Source organism: Suricata suricatta, chromosome X, assembly GCF_006229205.1.
Source record: "Suricata suricatta isolate VVHF042 chromosome X, meerkat_22Aug2017_6uvM2_HiC, whole genome shotgun sequence".
NCBI classification, from domain to species: Eukaryota; Metazoa; Chordata; class Mammalia; order Carnivora; family Herpestidae; genus Suricata; species Suricata suricatta.
In genome coordinates, this window is record NC_043717.1 from 109,190,742 (window position 1) to 109,211,443 (window position 20,702).

The following is a 20,702-nucleotide window of genomic DNA, read 5'->3' on the forward strand; positions in this document are numbered from 1 at the left end:
TTCAAGCTTTAGCCTTGTTTTCCATGAAAAATGAGGGACTTATTGCTTATGGAATTGGATTCCAGAGTGCTAGGAACATCCTGCATCTAAATAAATCTACTCCCATCTGCTGGTGATTGCCTGAACATCTAGTCAAAGTTGAATCACATTAAAAAATGAAACAAAACAAAACAAAAACAAAACAACATATTGGGAAGTAGGCAAAACTGGAAACAGGAATTCTGGTTTGGGCCTCTACTGTTATGTGACCTCAGAGCATCCTTTTCCTTTTCTGAGCCTTAGTTTCCCTATATTACAATCCAGATGGTTGAACGAAATGACCTGGAATGGCTCTTCCACTTTTATCAAGCAAGGATTGTCTCTGGAAGGATGTCTGGGTGACTAGGGATGATGGTGGCATAACTAATAGTAATAAAAGTGGGTTCAATTGACCCATTTCTGTGTCTGATAGTGACATTTGGATCCCACCAAAAAAGGGTGGGAAGAGCATTTGCTGCAATGACAAGGAAAAGAGGGGAGAAAATGTGAGGGTGTTTTGTTCTTAAAAGAAGGCAGGGAACAATGAGACACATTATTTAAAAGTTCGATTCTAAAATGGTTAAGAAAGCAAGGATAAAAAGTTAAATTGCCCTTAGCTGTGTGAAACACTCAGCCAACCAGGCAATGGAAGCTTTGCTAGGTACAAGCAATTCCAACCCACTTCACCAAATACCAGGGGAAAGTGGAAGAGGGCTGTATTTCTGTGTGAATGTTCTAGCTAACCAAGAGCGATCTTGAATTTCATTTTCACTGCAACCCTTCTCAACAGCATGCCTTAGGAAGTTCAGTGTTTGTGAATGTGACTGAAGTCTATTTGTTCATTACCCATCTGGGGCATGGGTTTGAGGGACCTCCTTCTGAACTTGTTTTGTTATGCATCAAAGATAGGAAAGAGAGAGGGGATTAAGTGGAGGAATTTCCTTATCCTCTGATGTCCTTTTGTTTCATAGGACAGTGTTTGAGGTAGGAAGAATTAGAGTCCTCTAGTCCAAATTCCAGGCTTTTCCATGTGATGAGGCCAGAACGCAAAAGCGTTGAAGTGGACTGCTCTTCAAAGGCTAACTCGCTTGAACGTCTGAAATCCTGACCTCTGCCTTCTCTCCCTTCCAAGGTGTCAGCCCTGGACCTTCAGTTCAACTCTGTATGCCCTGGCTATGGGACAGAGTTACATATCAGAGTGATCCACGTTGGAGAACCCTTCCTGTTACATAAGTTTTGTCATGGGTACCTGAACTTGGGACCAAGAGCACTGTGAGAAACTAAAGTCTTTAAGAAAGTCTTGGGCTCCTAGAATGCAATTTCCAGTCTGATGGAATCCAATTTCCACTCCTGCATGAACAAAGCTCTGCCATAAAAGCTACTGGTGATTCCCTTCCACTCTACTAAGAAGCAAAGCACGTGGGATTACTTGTGGGTCAAAAGTTTGGGAATGAGCAGCAGATATTTTCTGATATCCAAATGTGTCCAGCTCTTTCAGAATGCAGAATCGGCCAGGGCATTCAAATCACCTCACTCCGGTCACCACAAACAACAACAACAACAACAACAACAACAACAACAGCAAACAAACTCTTGAGCACACGCTATTCCAAGAGAAACGTACACTTTGCATCTTTGCAGATAGGAAGAGCAGGACCCACTGGGTGCCCAAAGCCAAGGATCTGTGTCCCACCCCCAGCAGCTGGATCCCGTCCTCCTCTCCCGGCCTGGCCCCGCCCCTGTCTGTGTCTGAAGCTGGCCTGGGGACCACTGCCGACGCCTGAAGGGGTGGGGAGCTGGTGGCGCGCTGGCAACTGGCGGTGGCATCAGCGCGCGCCTTTTTGTGCCACTCCAGGCCCCCACTGGATTGGTTAGGTCAGTTTAGCCGTCGGAGTGGGCGGAGCCAGCCGGGATCTAGGCTCCGAGTCCAGTCACAGCTAGGAGCGGTTGCAGACGGAGCGCACTTCGCAGCTGCGGGGTGCGCCCTAGGGCTGCTGCGTCGAGCAGAGCTTCTGGGGGCTGTTTCTCCTGGGCTCTGGGTTCCCGCTCAACCCCCGCGCTCCTTGCTTCCCATAGGCTCGCTGCTGTCTCATTAGAGATTCCTAGCGACCCCCAGCTCCCTCTTATCCCGCATTGCCTCCACCCAGTCCCTTTCCCCAGCTGCGAACTGCCGTCTCTCGCGCCTTCCAGCCCGGAGCTGCGCGGTCATGGGCATCAGAGGGATGCTGCGAGTCGCCGTGCTCCTGCTACTCATCAGAACCTGGCTCGCGGAGGGCAACGACCCCAGTCCTACCCCAAAATTCCACTTCGAGCTCTCCGCCACTGTGCCCGAAGTCATCTTGAACCTCTTCAACTGGTAAGCGGGTGCCGCCAGCCTGGGCATGGCGGCGACAGGGACCCGGCGGGCGACCTCGGGCCCCTCGGACGGAGCGGGCTAGGGTATCTTGAACCCCGCTTGCCAAGTCATGGCACGCGGGTCTTGCCCGTCCGGTCCTTGGAGGGGTTTGGGGTGGCAGTCGGGGAGACCGGTGGAAACAGAGCTCTGTGCTTCAGCCCACCTGTTACCCCGGCGCGTGACAGAGCCCCGCGTATGCCTTAACTGCACCCATGGGGGGCGGGGAAGGACCATGCCCTCAACCCAGGATCTGCCATGCACCCTTGGGACTAGGGCCCTGGGCAGGTTTTCCCAGTCATTTCCACTGGCACCTGTGGGACTGGGACGGGGAGCAATACAGGGTGATGGACAACTCACAATACGTAGACAGTAAAGACACCTGTTTGAGTCTGGATTTTAGTCTGTTCTCTGAGACGCACGCGTGTGTGTGTGTGTGTGTGTGCGCGTGTGTGTGCGTGTGCGTGTGTGTGTGCGTGTGTGTGTGTGTGTGTGTGTGTGTGTTGAGCGGTGAGGGACCTTTTCCAATACCACAGATAGAAATTATTGACTCAACGTCATTTGAGCCCAGACAGTGCGATCAGTAGCTGCATAATTGTATAGCCTGTGTGGCCTGAGATGGGTGTGCTTTTGTACTTAGTCCTGTGAAAATATTTGAAGATTCAGATTTTTTTTCTGTTTGATTTCAAGTTTGTTTGTGTGTACAAATATCTGAAGAGATATTAAACAGTCAGTCTTTACATGTAGATGACACAAAAATGTGTGTTGACAGTGGAATGCATTGCTTTAATTCAGGAATAATGCATGTGTACACTTTGGAGTGATACAAAATGAAATTCTGTAATTAAAGATGATTAAAAATAATTTTTAAAATGACAAACCAGAAATGAACATGTATTTAGAAAAAAAAAAGGTGGGGGGGGCTGTTGTGCAAGGTTCCAGCTGACAGCCCTGCAGCGTCCTCACCCGGACATACCAGACTGCGCTAATGAACTCTCTTCTCTCTCTACTTCTCTCTCTCTCCTCTTTCTCTCTGTCTTCTCTCTCTCTCTCTGCCCCTCTCCTGTTCTCTCTCTCTCTCTCTCTCTCTCTCTCTCTCTCTCTCTCTCACACACACACACACACACACACACACACCACTATTTGCAGGGGCTGACGTTTCCTGGTGGATATGTCAGAGATCCTAAAAATTATAGTGAAGCCCAGGCCCTATTCTCATTCACAAACCTCTTTTGGGGAAAGAGCCCTACTGAAGGTCTAGGTGAATTGGATGAACCTCAGAGACTTCTAGAAAGACCAGCTCTCTGCAGGGCTGAGCAGGGTCCACTTACATGAGCTCACTCAAAACACGTCTAGGCTGGAAGCATATGCTTAGCCAGAGAGATGTCTGCTCTCAGAACACATGTGTTTTTGAGGACAGCCCTTGAGCCCCCAAAATGGAAACAGTTTGATTGGGTGAGGGTCTTATGTCTTTGCTACATGAGCAGGGTTTTCTCTCTCTGTGTGTCACATCCATATATCAAGTCTTAAAAACAGAGTTGTTTAAACACAACATTTACATAGACGTGACTACAAAATGCTTGGTCTTAGCCCAGGTAAGGGAAATGTCAGTGAGGCTCAGGCTGATGGTAAGGTGGGGCTTCTTAAGAGGTTGAAGTAATGCATTTTATCACAGGGCCAGAACCTGTTCATTCCTCCCCTTTTCTACTTCCTGTACTGTCTCCTCTCCTCATGCCCCTGCTCCTCCCCAATCCTGCCTGGTAACAAATATCCAGTCTTTGTGCCCCATTCTCTAGATAAAAGCGGAAGCAGGGAGGGAGAAAAGAGGAGTCTGCGTCACTGCTGTGCTTCTGGCTGACTCACTGTAGGGAGGGGGAGGAGCTGGGAGAGTCATGGACATGTATGACTGTGCGTGTCTGCATGTGGGCAGGAGGAAAGAAGGCCCTGCCAAGGTGACACCTGGGGTGTTCTTTGTCGTTTGTCCTCTGAGAAGCAATGTGGCATTTATCGATGACCAACATTTACTGATGATTTCTCTATTTCAGCAAAAATTGTGCAAGTGAAGCTGTGGTTCACAAGATTTTGGACAGGGTGCTGTCGAGATATGATGCCCGTCTGAGGCCAAATTTTGGAGGTAAGACACATCCAGACACTAGAAGCCTGTGTGTGAAGTAGAATAAAGCTGAGGCTGATGCAACAAGACAGCCTCACTCAGTACTGCTACCCCTGGCACTCTCCAGGCTCAACACTTTTGCCTCTGCAGACCCCACATTCCTGACATCTGAGCACTTTCAGGGCCCCAACCCCCAGGCCTTCTGCTCTGCCCTGGGAATTTCTCCAGCTTCTCTGCCTTCTTATCCAAGGGTCCTTTCTGCCCCTTCCCTGACAGCAGCCTGGTGTGAGTGGAGAAGCAGTAACCAAGAAGTGGGTGTGCAAGACACAACTGCTGTGCTTCACAGGCGAGAGTTTTCTGCTACATTTGTGGCAAAGGCACACGTTCTTCAAGTTGAGCACACATTCTTTGCACCTTGGACACTTGTCCCATTCAGCTAGTTCAAAACTAATGGCATGGTCTTCTCTGTCTGGTTTATCCACCAGGGTCCCAGGCACTTCCACCTCTGCCACCCCTTCCCAAAGCCTTCAGCTTCCACCAAGTTCATTTCATTCAACACGTTACAGTCACTGTGATCTTTATGAATCCAGCCTGATCACCTCTGAAAGTTTTGATGGCTTAATTTAACTGCCAAATATAATCCAAATTCCTTAGCCTAGCACTGAGACCTCAAAGCACAGAGATGAGAAATGACAAGGAAACTGAAATACAAACCTACAGGAAACCAATGTATAAGCTTCTCCTCTAAATCATGGTAGCCCCCACTCTCGAAAAGGGTGACTGGGCTCAATCACACAGCTTTAAGGGACAGGCAGTCTAGTCCAACCCCACAGAACAGGAGTAGCTTTATCCAGGGCCACCCAGGAAACCTAGACCAAGGACAGACAAAAAAATCAGTGCACTAAATAGAAGTTAGTCACCTTTCAGCTCAATGGAAACAGAAAGAGGTAAGAATCAGAGTGGCTGAGTTGGAGAAAGACTCCCGCTTCCTGCCTGTGGTAGATCTAGACTCCTACTCTAAAGGGTTAATGAATGCTAATGATTCACATTTGTACATATGAATAGAGGTCTTCCAAATACACAATGCCGCCACCCAAAAGGGCCCACAGCTAGGAGGTCTCCATTTTAGTAGACCAGTACAGGGAGCTGTGGGTGCTGTGATTTTTCGGGAAAGCCACCTGGAAAACCAAGGCCCCAAGCTTTAGAAGTGGGACACTTAACCGATGTCGCTTTTGCTGTGTTGCTCCCTCCAAGTCTGAGGACAGAAGGTGCAGTCCTGGATCTAAGGTGAGTGTGAACTGGGCATTACAAACCTGGAGTGGAGAGGGAGGGCAAAAGTCAGGCTCTTTCAGTGTGGGCATTCCGATGCTAGAGCACAGCCAGCACTCCATTGAATGAGACTGGGTTTTGAACAGCTGCAGCAAGCATTGGTGGCTGTCAAGGGAGTAGCTACTACACTTTCTCTTTTCCTTATTTTCATGTTTCTCAGCAAAGGCTGCCCAACAGCCATTCACACACCCCAAACACACCCTTCTCACTGTTTCAGATTGCCATTCTTGCAGTCCTCCAGCATCAGAGGGAGGGAGCAGGGGCAAGGACCAGCCTCTGGGGATTATCGGGTTGGCTGGTCCAGTCTCTCCAAGGCACCTCACAAGTGTCTTTTGAGCTAACTCAGACTTATTTATTTATTTAGGTTAGGTGCCTAACCTCCTGAGTCACACTAAGCTTTATGGGCATGTAGACCTGGGGTGTATGAGGAAAAATGGGTCCTTGACTTGGCCAGATGGTACATGAAAGTGAGAGAGCAAGGACAATGCAGGACCTTCTAGCATTTAAAGAGGAGGTACTTACTATGGGCTCGGTATGAAACTGTTATATAGGTCAGGGAGGGGCTTGCCAATCAATGAGACACTGGATCAGGGGTTTTACATTTGAGGTAACCCAGGACTCCCTATAATTCTTCCCACTAGACACAGAATCAAATTCCCCTCTGCGTCTGAAGTGATATAGAGGTTCAAGAATAGACACACACACGTACACACATCCCACATGCAGAGGCCTCACCTAACTGTGGTCAGGTTGAATGGGTCAGTAATGGGGCTGTGGGAGCCTTATTACTTCCTTGAGAGGAGGAGGAGGAAGAGCCAGAGGAAGTTAACAAAGCTGCTTCTTTCAGGTTAAGAGGGGTGGGGATCTCCAGGGTTGCAAAACGTGGGCTTCAGCTAGTTCAGCACCCGGCACAATGCAGGCACAGAGTGAAGGAATGAGTGGGACATCTCCATCATTTCTTCATTTCTCTGATTTGTCTCTGGTACTCTGATGGCTGCTAGGGAGGACAGGAGTTGGGATAGCAAAATTTCCAAGAGGGAGGAAGTTGTTAACCCCTCTCTGCCTTCCTGAGCCCGTCAGGAGGGAATCTGAGGCGGAGGCCCTCACCCCAGAGATAGCATTTAGACGCCGCCGTATGTGGAAACTTCTTGTTCCCCTCCATGGGATACCGGGGTTAGTCTCTCATGAGGTGTCCCCTCTAGCTGAGGACATTAGAAAACAGTTCCAGGTTTCTTTTCTCTAGGCTACATGCCCCGGCCAAGACTCTCGGACTGCATTTCAGCTCACACTTGCCCCTTCAACTGGGAGCCCTTGCACAGGGCTCTGTCCTGGCCTTGTAGGGTTCAGGTCCCCCAGAATTCCACTGTACGGAATGGGGCTGCCCGAGTAGCACAAAACAGTGTAAGATGAGAAGCCTGACCCAAGAGTGAGGTGTTGGGGGATGGCCCCCTTAAGACTTGTTGCCTGCTTAACCCACTTCCCACTCTCTAAAGGCATGGAGGGAGCCAGAAAAACTATAATAAAGAACTACATTTCTGGAAACCTCTACCACTACATACAGTGCTGGGGATCATTCGCAATAGCACTAAATGCTGGAGTCAGAGCTATGGCCTCCCAGAGAGGTCCATTTACTTCTTAGCTGCCATTGATATGCTGATACCCAATCGCAAGGCACTGTTTGAAGCATTGGGATAGGAATAACCCTTTTCCCTCTTTGCAGCTCAGCTTCTGGGCCATCAGCCTGCAGTGAAGCCAGCAGGCTAAATTGCAAGTGCCACACGTGTTCCCATAGCAGCAGTGTGGTGTAATACATATAGAATAATGGCTTAGCTGTGGGGCCAGGTGAGGGCAGCTTTGAGTCAATAGGAAACAGCAAAAAAGTGTTTTTCCACAGCACCTTATAGTTTACTACATATTTTCACATCCATTATCATATTTGAGGGGGGAGTGCTAACACCTAGGTGCAAAACAGAAAGCCAGGAGGCAGAAATACCCTCATACAGACACACACTCAAGCACACTCACATATTAACATACGCAGACGCCCTCACACATGCACTCAGGAATAAACTCATGAGTTCATTCACTCATGAGTTCAGTATACACACTTACCTACACTCACATATTTACACATGCCCACACATCTGTGTACATACAAAAGATGCTTACACGCTCATCTACACACAGGAACATATTCTCACAAGCATATTCAAAAATCTATTCACACACACAAATTCATATGCCTCTGCTCCCCCGTTCACTTATACTTGCACACAAACATGCTCTCATGTACAAACGCTGCCAGATTCACTCACGCACATAGAAACATGTACACACATATGCTTGGATATTCATACACATGGACATACTCACATATTAACATGCTCAGATATTTGTCCATACACATAAATAATTCATATTCATCCACATACAAAACACCCTTGCATATAAACTGATGTGCATGTGCTTACACATATACATTAACATGATTGCATGAAAACAGGCTCATACATTTACCCACTCATGAACTTCCTCATACACGTGAACATGCTCACATAAACATGCCCACGAACTTCCAGTTCACACAAACAGGCTCACATATTAACACACATCCACATCCACATATGCAGACACACTCATACATTCACTTATACCTGCACAATGACACACTAACATATGCAAATATGTTCATAGATACACTTGCACATCAGCATGGTCACACATTCAATTACACACCAACACACTCATGTATGCTAATATTCAATCACGTGCAAATATGCTCACACATCCACTCAAGCACATAAATGTGCTTACATAGACTCCTATGCCGGCATGTATAAGTGTGATGAGTGTGAGTATATAAGTGTGATCACTAATTACACTTATAACTTACATACAAATAAGGTTATATATGCAAACGCTCACATATTACACAATGAGCATGCTCATTCACAATGACACATACAGTCACAAACTCAGAAGCTCATTTACCTTCCCAAACATTTACTCAGACAAATGCATTCACTTAAACATCACTTCAAGCATGCACTTAACATGCCCACACACATACTGACAAGTATTCATACACATAGACACATCCATTCAACACACAAACATATTCACCTACACTCATGTAAACACAACTTTAACATCCAAATGTGAGCATGCATTTACTCACATGTGGACACGCTTAAAAATACATTCACATGTGAACAGGGTCACCCAGACAACCCACATGTTTACTCCCATACAATACACCTAAATACATACACATTCACACATTCACGACCTCACAAACACATTTACATACACTCACACATTCACCCACACTTCCATATGAATACACTCATATTTATAGACATGGTCACACATTTACTCCCACAAAACACTTGAATATTTCAATATTTATGCATGCAGACATGGTTACAGCCACTCATGTACATGTTCACACATTTACTCACAAACATGCTCACATACATGAAAACAATTCACTCACATACATAAGTGTACTCATGCATTAACATGCTCACAAATATGAACATACAAATTTGTTCACACCCACAGACTCACAAATATATACATGCTCACACATTCACTTGCACATGAGCACATTCATACACTCACTTTCACACACGAACCTGCCTACATGCTTGCATGTGCTTACACGCTTACTCACATGCAGTATATACAAGCATAAAAACATGCTCATGCATTCACTCACACATGAACACACAAATCATATGCATGGACATACTCACATACACACACTCACACATTTACACACACAAATAAGTTCACAAATACACCCAGGCTCACACATTCCCTTGCATATTAACAAGTTCACATACACTCACACAGTCACACATTTACTCACTCATAGTTGGACACTCATACACACAAATACAAATTCATTTGCATATAAACATACACATTTACTAACACACTTAAGCACACAAATGGCTTACAGGCAGACATGCTCAATGTTCTCATGTGTATACACTGACAGTCACCTGCATGTGAACCCAATCAGGGGTGTACTCGTGTATGTGAGTATGCTCACATACACTCATAGGCACAACTCACACATTCATTCACACAAAGACACATATTAACTCACATATGGACACACTCACATGCACTCACACAAATATGCTCATACACACCACAAGTCTTACCTCTTGTGTTTGGGCTCATTGCTCTTGAGTTTTTATCAGAACACCATCTGGAAAAAGAGTGCTTCATCCCCTTATTTTCTCTTTATCTTACCATGACCCCTTCCCTTCATCATATCATGGGCAAGGCCCAGCTCTAAGCGTTTAGCTTGCATGAATTATGAGACCAGTGCTATCATTATCCCTGTTTTACCCATGGGGAAACTTATGTTCAGAGAGATGAGGTAACTTTTGTTTGGTAATTTTTATTTAAATTCCAGTATAGTTAACATACAGTGTAATATTAGTTTCAGGTGTACAATCTAGTGATTCAGCACTTCCATACATCACCCAGTGTGTATCTCAACAAGTGCACTCCTTAATCCCCACCACCTATTTCAATCCATCCCCTCTGGTAATCATCAGTGTGTTGTCTAGAGTTAAGAGTCTGTTTCTTGGGGTGCCTCTATCTCTCTTTTGTCCCTTTGCTCATTTGTTTCTTAAATTCTGCATATGAGTGAAATCATACGGTATTTGTCTTTCTCTGACAGGCTTATTTTGCTTAGCATAATACTCTCTAGCTCCATCCAAGTCGCTGCAAATGGGAAGGTTTCATTCTTTTTAATGGCTGAGTAATATTCCATTGTGTGTGTGTGTATTGTTTTGCTTTATAAACAATCTCATTTAATATGGCAATTCTTATATTATGAAAATTTATTCTGGCATCATGCTTGCCTCTGAAAAAAGTGGATCATCACTGAAGAACTCTGACAAATATGTTAAAATATAAAAACCTATCAGTGCCTTGAGAAGGTGGCTTAGCACCTATATATACGTTTGGGTGTGTATGTATACCGTATCTTCTTTATCCATTTATCAGTCAGTGGACACCTGGGCTGTCTCCATAGTTTGGCTACTGTAGATAATGCTGCCATAAACACTGAGATGCATGTATCCTTTCAAATGAGTATTTTTGTATTCTTTGGTAAATATCTAGCAGTTGCTGGATCATGGAGCAGTTCTATTTGTAACTTTTTGAGGAACATCAGCCACTCTGGAAAACAATATGAAGGTTAGAAAACTTATTCAAGGTTACACAGCTAGTAAGTGTTAAAATGGGGTCCAAACCCAAGCAGTCTGGCTCCTGAGTGCATGCTTTATCATAGCCTGCATGTAATAGTGTCTTCCCATTTGTAGGTGCCCCTGTGCCTGTGGGAGTATCTATCTATGTCTCCAGTATTGAACAGATCTCAGAAATGACTATGGTAAGTGTGTCACCTTCAGCTATGGCCCTGGGGACAGGGGACACGTGGCAAGGTGTAGGGTCATAAGCCAACTCCACTTGTTCTGACTCGCAACAGAGCCCACATAAATGACCATAGTGGGTTTTGTAAACTATAGCCACCTGGGACAAAAAATAAATAAATCCAAATGGATTATGGACCTAAAAGCCAAAGGCTTATGAAGCTTTTAAAAGATAATATAGAATACTGTCTTTGTGTCTCTGTGGTGGGACTTCATTGAAAAGATGTAGCGGGGGCCCCTGCGTGGTTCAGTCGTTGGGCCCCTGGCTCTCGATGTCAGCTCAGATCATGATTTTGCAGTTTCTGACTTTGAGCCCCACATCTGGCTCTGTGCTTATAACACAGTGCTTGGGATTCTCCCTCTCTCTCTCTGCCCCTCCCCTGCTCACACATGCTCTCTCTCTCTCAAAAAATAAACAGGTTTAAAAAATAATGTTACACAGCCCTTTTAAAAAATAAAAAAGACATAGAAAGCAGAAACCATAAAACCATAAAAATAAATACTAGTCATGTCAACTATTTTAAATTCTATCTATCCAATACTTCTGGAACTTCTGCTTTGCAAAATAGACAGTGGGGCGCCTGGGTGGCTCAGTCGGTGGAGCACCCAACTTCAGCTCAGGTCATGATCTAACGATTCGTGAGTTCGACCCCACGTCAGGCTCACTGTTGTCAGCCTGTCAACGTAGAGCCTGCTGCAGATCCTCTGTACCCCTCACTCTGCCCCTCCCCCACTTGCACTCTCTCTCAGAAAAAAATAATAAATTTTAAAAATTTAAACATAAAACATTAGGTTTAAGAAAAAACAAGCAAAAGCAGTATAACAAGTATAAAAGGATTAGTCAGAATGGACTGAGAAATCTGCAACACAATTGATATTGAAAGTATACATAATTCCTGTGAATTAATAAGAATAGTTTTAAAACAATAGAAAAATGATGAGAGGCACCTCGGTGGCCCAGTCAGCTAAACAGCTGACTTCAGCTCAGGTCACGATCTCATGGTTCATGGGTTTGAGCCACGAACTCTTCTCCTCCCTGTCCCCCTCTCTGTCTGTCTGTCCCCTACTTGCATGCGTGCTTTTTCTCTCTCTCTCTCTCTCAAAAATAAACATTTAAAAAAACAATTAGAAAATTTGTGAAGAAAACCAAGCAACAAACATGTGAAAATATACTTGACTTTATTATTAGTCAGTGAAATGCAAACTAAGACCAGAGCAAGAATCCATTACATACCCACCAGATTGGCAACAGTCAAAAGTCAGACCAAACCACTGTTGGCCAGGCAGGAACATTGAAAAATCTCATCTGTCCTCATTGGGTGTGTAAACTCGAACTTTCACTTCATAATTCTTATTTCATGTTGATTTGGGTATGTATGGTATGTTGACACAGTGGTCTATATATAGTATATTCATGTAAACAAATTTTAGTTACAGATATAAAGTTGAATGAATCTCACAAATATAATACATACAGTGTAATTCTATTTGGAAAAAAATTTTAAAATAAGTCCAAGCAATGTTTCCTAGAAATACATGCATAGACAACAGAAATCTAACAAACAGCAACAGAGCTATTATCATCAGGATCTAAGATCATGGATTCTGCTGGGAAGTAGGTGTGGGGGATATGTTCTAGAGGGAACCCATTGAAACTTAATGTTATTGGTAATGTTTCATTTCTTAACCTGGATGTTAATTATAGGAAGTTCAGTTTATTCTTTTTTTTTTAAGTTCATTTTTAGCATTTACATTCTTACATATTTCAGTACTCGTCTATATTTGTGAAGTATTTCATATGCCTTTGCACATGCACACACACTCTGAGGATGGAGAGCAGGACACCCTCACTTACAGCTGGGATTCACCTTTCTCTCCCCAGGACTATACGATCACAATGCTTTTTCACCAGACCTGGAAAGATCCACGTTTAGCATACTATGAGACTAACCTGAACTTGACCCTGGACTATCGGATGCTAGAGAAGTTATGGGTCCCTGACTGCTACTTTCTAAATAGCAAGGATGCTTTTTTGCATGACGTGACTGTGGAAAATCGTGTGTTTCAGCTTCATCCAGATGGAACAGTGCGGTATGGCATCCGGTGAGTTTCTTGAGGCAGTTGAGGACCATCCTGGCAGGCTTCCTTCTTCCAAAGAGTATCCCATGAACACACTGTAAGAGACACACAGAGGAGCCCACTACTTTCCACATCTGTCTTGTGCTGCAACCTCACTCATCCTACCCAGTAGTAAACTGAAACTTTCAGAGTTTTCCACAGCCATCCTTGACTGTCCTGTCCCCACATCTTGCCCATCTTTCAATCCCTAAGTTAAATTTCCTCTTTGTCAACAAATCCTCCTTGATTATCTCAACTCGAAGAGCTCTCCCTCCACGTTAGCATTCTATACATTCTGTTTTTATCTTTGTTTCTCTTCTCTTCCGTCAGTAAGGGAGGGAGACCAATGAATGCTGAAGCCCATATGCAACGAGGGAAGGGGACCAATCTCTGCTATCGGTCATATTTGGACCATGCAGGGGCCCAGGGTGTGCAGTATATGTCTGTGGTCTATGGCTTTGTACGCATAGGACGTGCACCTACTGAAAATCCTCACTGGTTTATTTATAGCTCAGTATATGGTCACCAAGGCTCTCCCCACAGCATCATCTCTTAAAAACTATCCCTTAAGACAAGCATAAGAGATAAATGTAACTCAGAAATTTTCTCCAAAAGGTAGTTGCACCAGGGTTCAGCCCCTGTCTCTGAGTCTCTCTTTCTCTCAGGTGCTCCTACTCTATCCCTTTGTTTCTCTTTTCTTTCTCCATGGTCCAAGGGCTAGAGTTAAAAAACAACAAAGCTTGCAAGGAACAGGTCACTGGTCGGTCATACTTGTTTCATTTAAAGGGGGCCTCAGCTGATAAACACTGTATGGAAGATTCATACAAAGGAGACACACACACACACACATCCCTACCCAACGTACAAAATGGAAATTATTTCAAGGGTTGAAAGGGACTAGGCTGGGATTAGCAGCTGGGAAGAGCAGGGTAACGGATAGTGGGGAGCCTCCCAGCTCAGGTCGCAGAGAACTTTTGTCATTATCCTCTTTCCCACAGGCCATTCCTCCCATTTCCCTAGCTCCTCCAAGATCCTTCCTCAGATTCCTTCCACAGACCCACCACATGGCAACTTAATGCCCCTCCCCAACACTCCATTGCCCACCTTAGATATGCTAATACCTCCTACCCGTTTATACCTACTACTGGCATTTTGCTTGGCTCCAGTGGCCATGTGCTTAGGCAGATACGTGGAGATGAGAGTGCTGTGGGAGCACCTCCCCTAGCCAAAGGTAGGCCTAGACTACGGCTCACATCCATGCCTGCACACCACATACGGGCACTCCACATGGGATCCAGCACCTCAGCTGGTCCAATGTAGCTTTGCTCCTTCTTCAGCAAGAAAATCCACTTTCTGTCTCTCCATCCAATTTCCTCAAGAGCCCTTCCCATTCTCATGCCCTGACACTTACCGACATGCCACACACCTGTTCTTTAAGCCCTGCCAGACTTATTGGCTTCTCTGTAGAATACACATTCCCTCTCTCCTCCCGACACAAGTACAATTTAGCTTTCCTCTAGGAAAGGAAGGGAAGAGGAAAAAGAAGGAAAGAACCACCGGAAGGAGAACCCAGCTCTAGTGTAAGCAGTATGGGAAGGTATTAGGTGGGTCAGTACTTGAAGTACCTCTCTCCTCCTCACCCCTACAGCCTTCTCAGGAATAGTTGTTTGCCTGAACTTGATTCATTTTTCCCTACCTTTTGCTTTTCATTTGCAGACTTACCACCACAGCAGCTTGTTCCCTAAATCTGCAAAAATTCCCCCTGGACAAGCAGACCTGCAAGCTGGAAGTGGAGAGCTGTACGTATGTCTTCCAAGGCCCCTTCTTTCTTACCTGGGATTATGGTCATCCAGAAACCAAAAGCAGAGTAGACAATAAGAGGGATAGCATATCTCCCATACTTCCTTCTTCCCCATTCTCCCTCTCCCCAAAAGATAGACAGAGGTACATACAGAGCATCTGGGAGAAGGTGGCCTTTAGTGTGTAAATAGTCCAATGGGAAATTGTACCTTGCTATCAGGAAGTTACATACAAGCTAGTGGGCAGTAGCATATCTGTTTGCTTTCTTTCCTGGCTAAGAAACTCCGAGGTGAGGATGCCTCTTCCAAGTGCCCCCCTCTTATGCGCTCAGACTCAGCAAACCACAAAGGTGCCCCAAATGTGCAGGTTCCCACCATCCTTTGGGTTCCACAGACTGTTCTGGTGTAAAATTTGCCTATGCCTGCTTTCTCAGACTGACCTGCTTCTTTACCTCTCCTAGATGGCTACACAGTTGAAGACATTTTATTATACTGGGAAGGTAATGAGAATGCCATCCAGGGGACTGAGAAGCTTCACATTCCTCAGTTCAGCTTCCTGGACAAAACAATGACTAGCCAAGAGGTGTTTTTTTACACAGGTGGGTCAGATATTCTCTCCCACTTCTTCTCTCTTTTGTACCCTGGTAAACTCCTGGACATATCTCTGCCTTTGACCTCTACACTCTGTGCTGCCTCCCTTCCTATTTCCTTCTGGCTCTGGACACCTTCCAAAATCCCCTTAAAAATGAGGACATGATTGTGGAAGCACTTGGCTGGGTTTGACACTCTACAGGCATAAAAGGTTCATGCTCTTGCTGATAAAAACAGGTCTCCTCTCAGAGCCAGCCTCTCCCCCTCCATCTATTTGCAGCTTTGAAATATCCTGTATCTCCCATTTCAAAACTCCAGTTGATATGAAACAAGTGAGGAAGGACGAAAGGAAGGAAGGAAGGAAGGAAGGAAGGAAGGAAGGAAGGAAGGAAGGAGGAGAGAACAGACTCCCTATGCCATATGGGCCAACTTACATGCCATTGTCATTGGCCTTAAGGCAGCAAATAGGGTCAGATCTACAGACTGCCCAGGCTGTAATATTAGAGGCTAAACTGCCCATCAGCTTCCCCTCCTCCTTCCTGTACTTCATCCTGAAAATCTCCTCAGCTCTGCCATCCTAATACCAGTATATCTCCTTGCCAGGTTCCTATGTGCGTCTGATACTGAAGTTCCTGGTCCAGAGGGAAGTCACTAGCTACCTTGTGCAGATCTATTGGCCTACTGTTCTCATCACTGTTGTCTCTTGGATATCGTTTTGGATGAACTATGAATCCTCTGCAGCCAGGGTGACAGTTGGTAGGTCCTGTCCTCATCCCAAGGAAGGACTTGGATTCATCTTGCTCAGAGAAAAGTTGATAATATGAGAGGAATACCTGGAATGGTATTGTGCCTGCACAGGCAAGGAAGCAATATGGTGCCTGCCTGACAAACATTTATACAGGTGCTCAGCCAATCCCTAGCAGAGACAGGGATGTTGGAGACAAATTAAAAAAAAAAAAAAAAAAACATCAGGGCTAAGATCTTGATGTTGGGCCCAAAGTATTAGAATTCATTATTTTCTGGATTCATAAATGAACAGGTCATAAATTTAGACGAGAAATGTAATACAACAGGGGCGCCTGGGTGGCTCAGTCGTTTAGGCGTCTGACTTCGGCTCAAGTCATGATCGCATGCCTTGTGAGTTCGAGCCCTGCGTTGGCCTCTGTGCTGACAGCTCAGAGCCTGGAGCTGCTTCAGATTCTGTGTCTCTCTCTTGCTCTCTGCCCCTCCCCCAACTTGTACTCTATTGCTCTCTCAAAAATAAACATTAAAGAAAATTGTTTAAAGATGTTTAGAAATGTAATACAGCAAACATAGATTGAGCAACATATCAAAATTCCGTCCTAGGTGGCAGAGGACTTCCAGCGAAGTTTGCCCTCAATGAAGCGTGAAGTGGAATGCTAAGATAGATGCTCGGACATTCTAGAGGAGGAAATGATCCCGGTCTTGTTGTCTAAAACGCCACCGAGAAAATGTTGCTCCAAACTGGGATTTCAAGACTTGGGGGAGGCAGAGGCATAAGACTCCTCATTCACTAAAACAGGAAATTGCTATTAAAAGACACAGGGACCCTAAAAGGGGACTAAATCACAGGGTCCCTGGGGCAGGAGCTGGGCAAATAGGGAGAGTGGCAGAAAGACAAGAGGGTTGAATTGGAAAGACCTTGAAATTCCAATTTTAGTAGTTAGAACTTCATGTCCAAACAATGGAGAAAACCAGAGCATTTTGAACAATACCAAGGAATGGCCTAAGAGATCAGTTCCCAAGTTTATCTGGTCCCAGTGTGACCCACATCCAGGTCTGATTTTTCCATAACTATCTTTGGGCCAGACTCCTTGGCCTCCTTCTTTAGGAGCACATGTTGGACTAAGCCTTTAATATTTGTGTAATATTTTAAGGGCTCACAAACCTTTCTGAGGGATGTGCTCTGAAGGAAGGCCTATATGTTGGAAGGCAAAAAAGGTTGGAGATATAAGTCCTTGTGAAATCATGGTTTGATATTTTGGACCTGACCCTAAGAACAATGAGAAGTCACTGAATCATCAAAGCATGGTCTCGGTGTAAAGCTGGGGAGGAGGAGCAAAGAGTGCACTTGAGCAGAGTCCCCAGGCCTAGGGAGTTGAAGGCATTTTTCTGAGAACCCTCCCCATCCCAGAGATGATTGTTGCTCCCTTCTTGTGGGATGTGGACCAGATGGTTTGCCAAGAACTTCAGCCACATGACGATCCTAACACTGCCATGTTCTTTACAGGTCTGACTTCAATGTTCATCCTGAATGCCATCAACTCACATCTGCGGGATAAACTCCCCCAAGTTTCCTGTATTAAGGCCATTGACATCTATATGGTCGTATGCTTCTTCTTCGTGTTCCTGTCCTTGCTGGAATATGCCTACATCAACTATCTTTTCTACAGCCGAGGTAGATCCCAGCACAGTCTCAGGCGACGCAGGAGAGCCCGAAGACTCATGGCCCGCTACCACCATGAAGAACAAATGCTGCAGGTTTGGCTCTTTTGACTGACAATTAGCATTCTTTGGTAAGGGATTGGGCACCTAGTAAGCCTAAGCTTAGTGCTTGACCCTTTCACATTTCTTAGCTCCTTTTAGCCTCACATAGTGCATATGTGCACACACACACACTTACACAAACACCAGATAACAAAAAGAATGATTTATTATCACTCCTTTACAAGTCAAATCATTTTCCTAAAGTCACAAGGCAGTAAGTGGCAGAACTAGTTTTTCCCAGATCTTTTAACTTCAAATTCAGTCCACTTAGCATACTTTTTAAGGGCACGCGATGGAACCAGAGGGAAAAGGAACACAGGGAGGCTGAAAAGAAAAGCTAGGCACCAGAGGGGTTGACCTACCCCTCCTTCCTTTGCCCTTAGCGTTTCCAAAGCCTTGCTGAGACTTTTGTTGCTGGCAGCACATTAATGTCCAGCAACACCCCGTCCTCCACAAGGAGCACAGCCCCACTGCCTGAGGAGCCCTTGTCTCCACCCACCACACAGCACCCCAGAGGGAGCAGCTGCCCCAGGGAGACACAGGCTTGGAAGCCACCAGGAATTTCCCTTCCATGCTAACAGCCTTTTGGTCCTGTTCCTCAGTCCCTTGCACGCCGGAGATTCCAGGAAGAGATGATTCTGTCAGTGGAAGAGATCGACAATCACATTGCAATTGCTGATGAGGAAAGCCCTCTCCCTCCTCCTTCCCCACCTCCAGTGCTTGTTCATGTAGGATGTGAACCTCCTGACTTCATAAGTCCACCTACTATCTCCTTGAAGGATGAGCGGGTTAGCATAGAACATGAAAGTGGCTCTCCTTTCTCCACACCAGTGCATGCCTGTCTGGCAAGCCTCGAAAGCCTCAGCTCTTTGACCTCCATCCCAGGGCAGGCCCCATTGGCCTCCTCAGAAAGCCTCAGTTCACTATCTTCTTCTCTCTCAGAGCAGGCCTGGATGGCCTCTAGAGAAAGCCTGAGTGATCTCCCCTCCACCTCAGAGCAGGCCCTGCACAGCTATGGCGCTCGCTTTAATGGTTTTGAGATTGATGACAGTGTTATTCCTACTGAAACGCGCAACCATGCTGAGGCTCATGGCCATACTGTGACCGGCGACCCAGAAGACCCTGAAGAGAACTCTAGCTCAGATGAGAGTCATGACTATGGCCGTAGTGGGAGGCGTCTGCTTCTCCGCAGCCACAGGGGTGTGCAACAAGCAAGCGGTAGCCTTGATGAGATCCGTAATTTGCCTGGTGACATCAAAGTTGAGAGTGGCTACCTTGGCCTTGATAAGCAACTCAAGTGTGATCTTGACAGCACCTGGAGCCTTCAAGTTGGTGATTTCATAGGGTTTTACAAAGGCAAGGATAGTAACTCAGAGTCTAATGACAGTTGCCCCCCGAGTCCTGGGTGCTCCTTCAGTGAAGGGTTGTCCTCCAAGCTTTTTCACCCTGACTATGTCCCTAAGATCGACAGGTGGTCCCGGGTCCTCTTCCCTCTTGCCTTTGTGGTATTCAACATTGTTTACTGGGTGTATCATATCTATTAGTCCCATAATGCTCTTTTCATGGTTCCTCTTGATTCTACTCTGCCTTCTTTTGTTTTTTCATTTTATTTTGTGGTTATTTGGGCAGTTGAACCAGTTCTTTCTTTTTGTAAACATGAGATGGGGAGTGGTTGGAAAGGATGTGTTTCGGCTGGAAGGAAAGGTATTGAGTAGGAATTGGAGGTAAATAGCACACTGATTTCCCCTTTCCGCTAGAAGACTATCACCTTTCCAAAGACTTCTGCCATCTGTTAAGCACAGACAAGCCCCTAGAAATGTTTGGAGGACAGAGCCAGGTTGAAGGGATGGAGGAAGCATCCAAGCCCTATGCATAAACATCTCTACGGGGTTTTCTGTCCCCCCAAGGTGTTGAATTTACTTTCCCATTACTTTTTTCCTTCTGTTTTTCCCTCCTAGTGATTATGGTCTTGTTCACCCCCTGATTAAGGTTTTACAGGACAAAGTCAAGCTGGGTTGAGCAGGGATACACGGGAAGGGCTAGCCATGGCTTTAAAATGCAGGGGGCGGGGTGGCATAGGGAACTTGGGGAAATTTTAAAGTGCCTCTTCCCCACTGTTTTTTGTGTTGTATTTTGAGTGTGGCATGGTGGCATGAGGTTAGGTGTGGAACGTGAGTGGGTAGGGATACTGAGTGAGATGTCAGAGTGAGAGATCATGTTTCCAGCAGGAGTTTGCAGGGCGTGATGAGATCAAGTTGGAGATTACCCCGGTGGAACTGGCATCTTTGGAAGTATTGGAAATTCTCTTTTTTATATGCTGCTTCATAGTGTTTGACAGTACAGCCTGAGTACATCTGTCTAGGTCAGATGCTGACACG

The 20,702-nt window shown here is 45.5% G+C and overlaps 1 protein-coding gene across 1 annotated transcript; it reads left to right on the forward strand.

Annotated features, from left to right (window-relative positions):
* The first annotated feature begins 2,225 nt into the window (after nt 1-2,225).
* On the forward strand, nt 2,226-19,868 carry GABRQ (gamma-aminobutyric acid type A receptor theta subunit). Its single transcript, XM_029929454.1, has 9 exons — nt 2,226-2,374; nt 4,456-4,544; nt 11,201-11,268; nt 13,191-13,411; nt 15,143-15,225; nt 15,687-15,824; nt 16,420-16,572; nt 18,068-18,318; nt 19,104-19,868. Exons 1-9 carry the CDS (start codon nt 2,226-2,228, stop codon nt 19,866-19,868), a joined length of 1,917 nt encoding a protein of 638 aa, XP_029785314.1.
* The last annotated feature ends 834 nt before the right edge of the window (nt 19,869-20,702 follow it).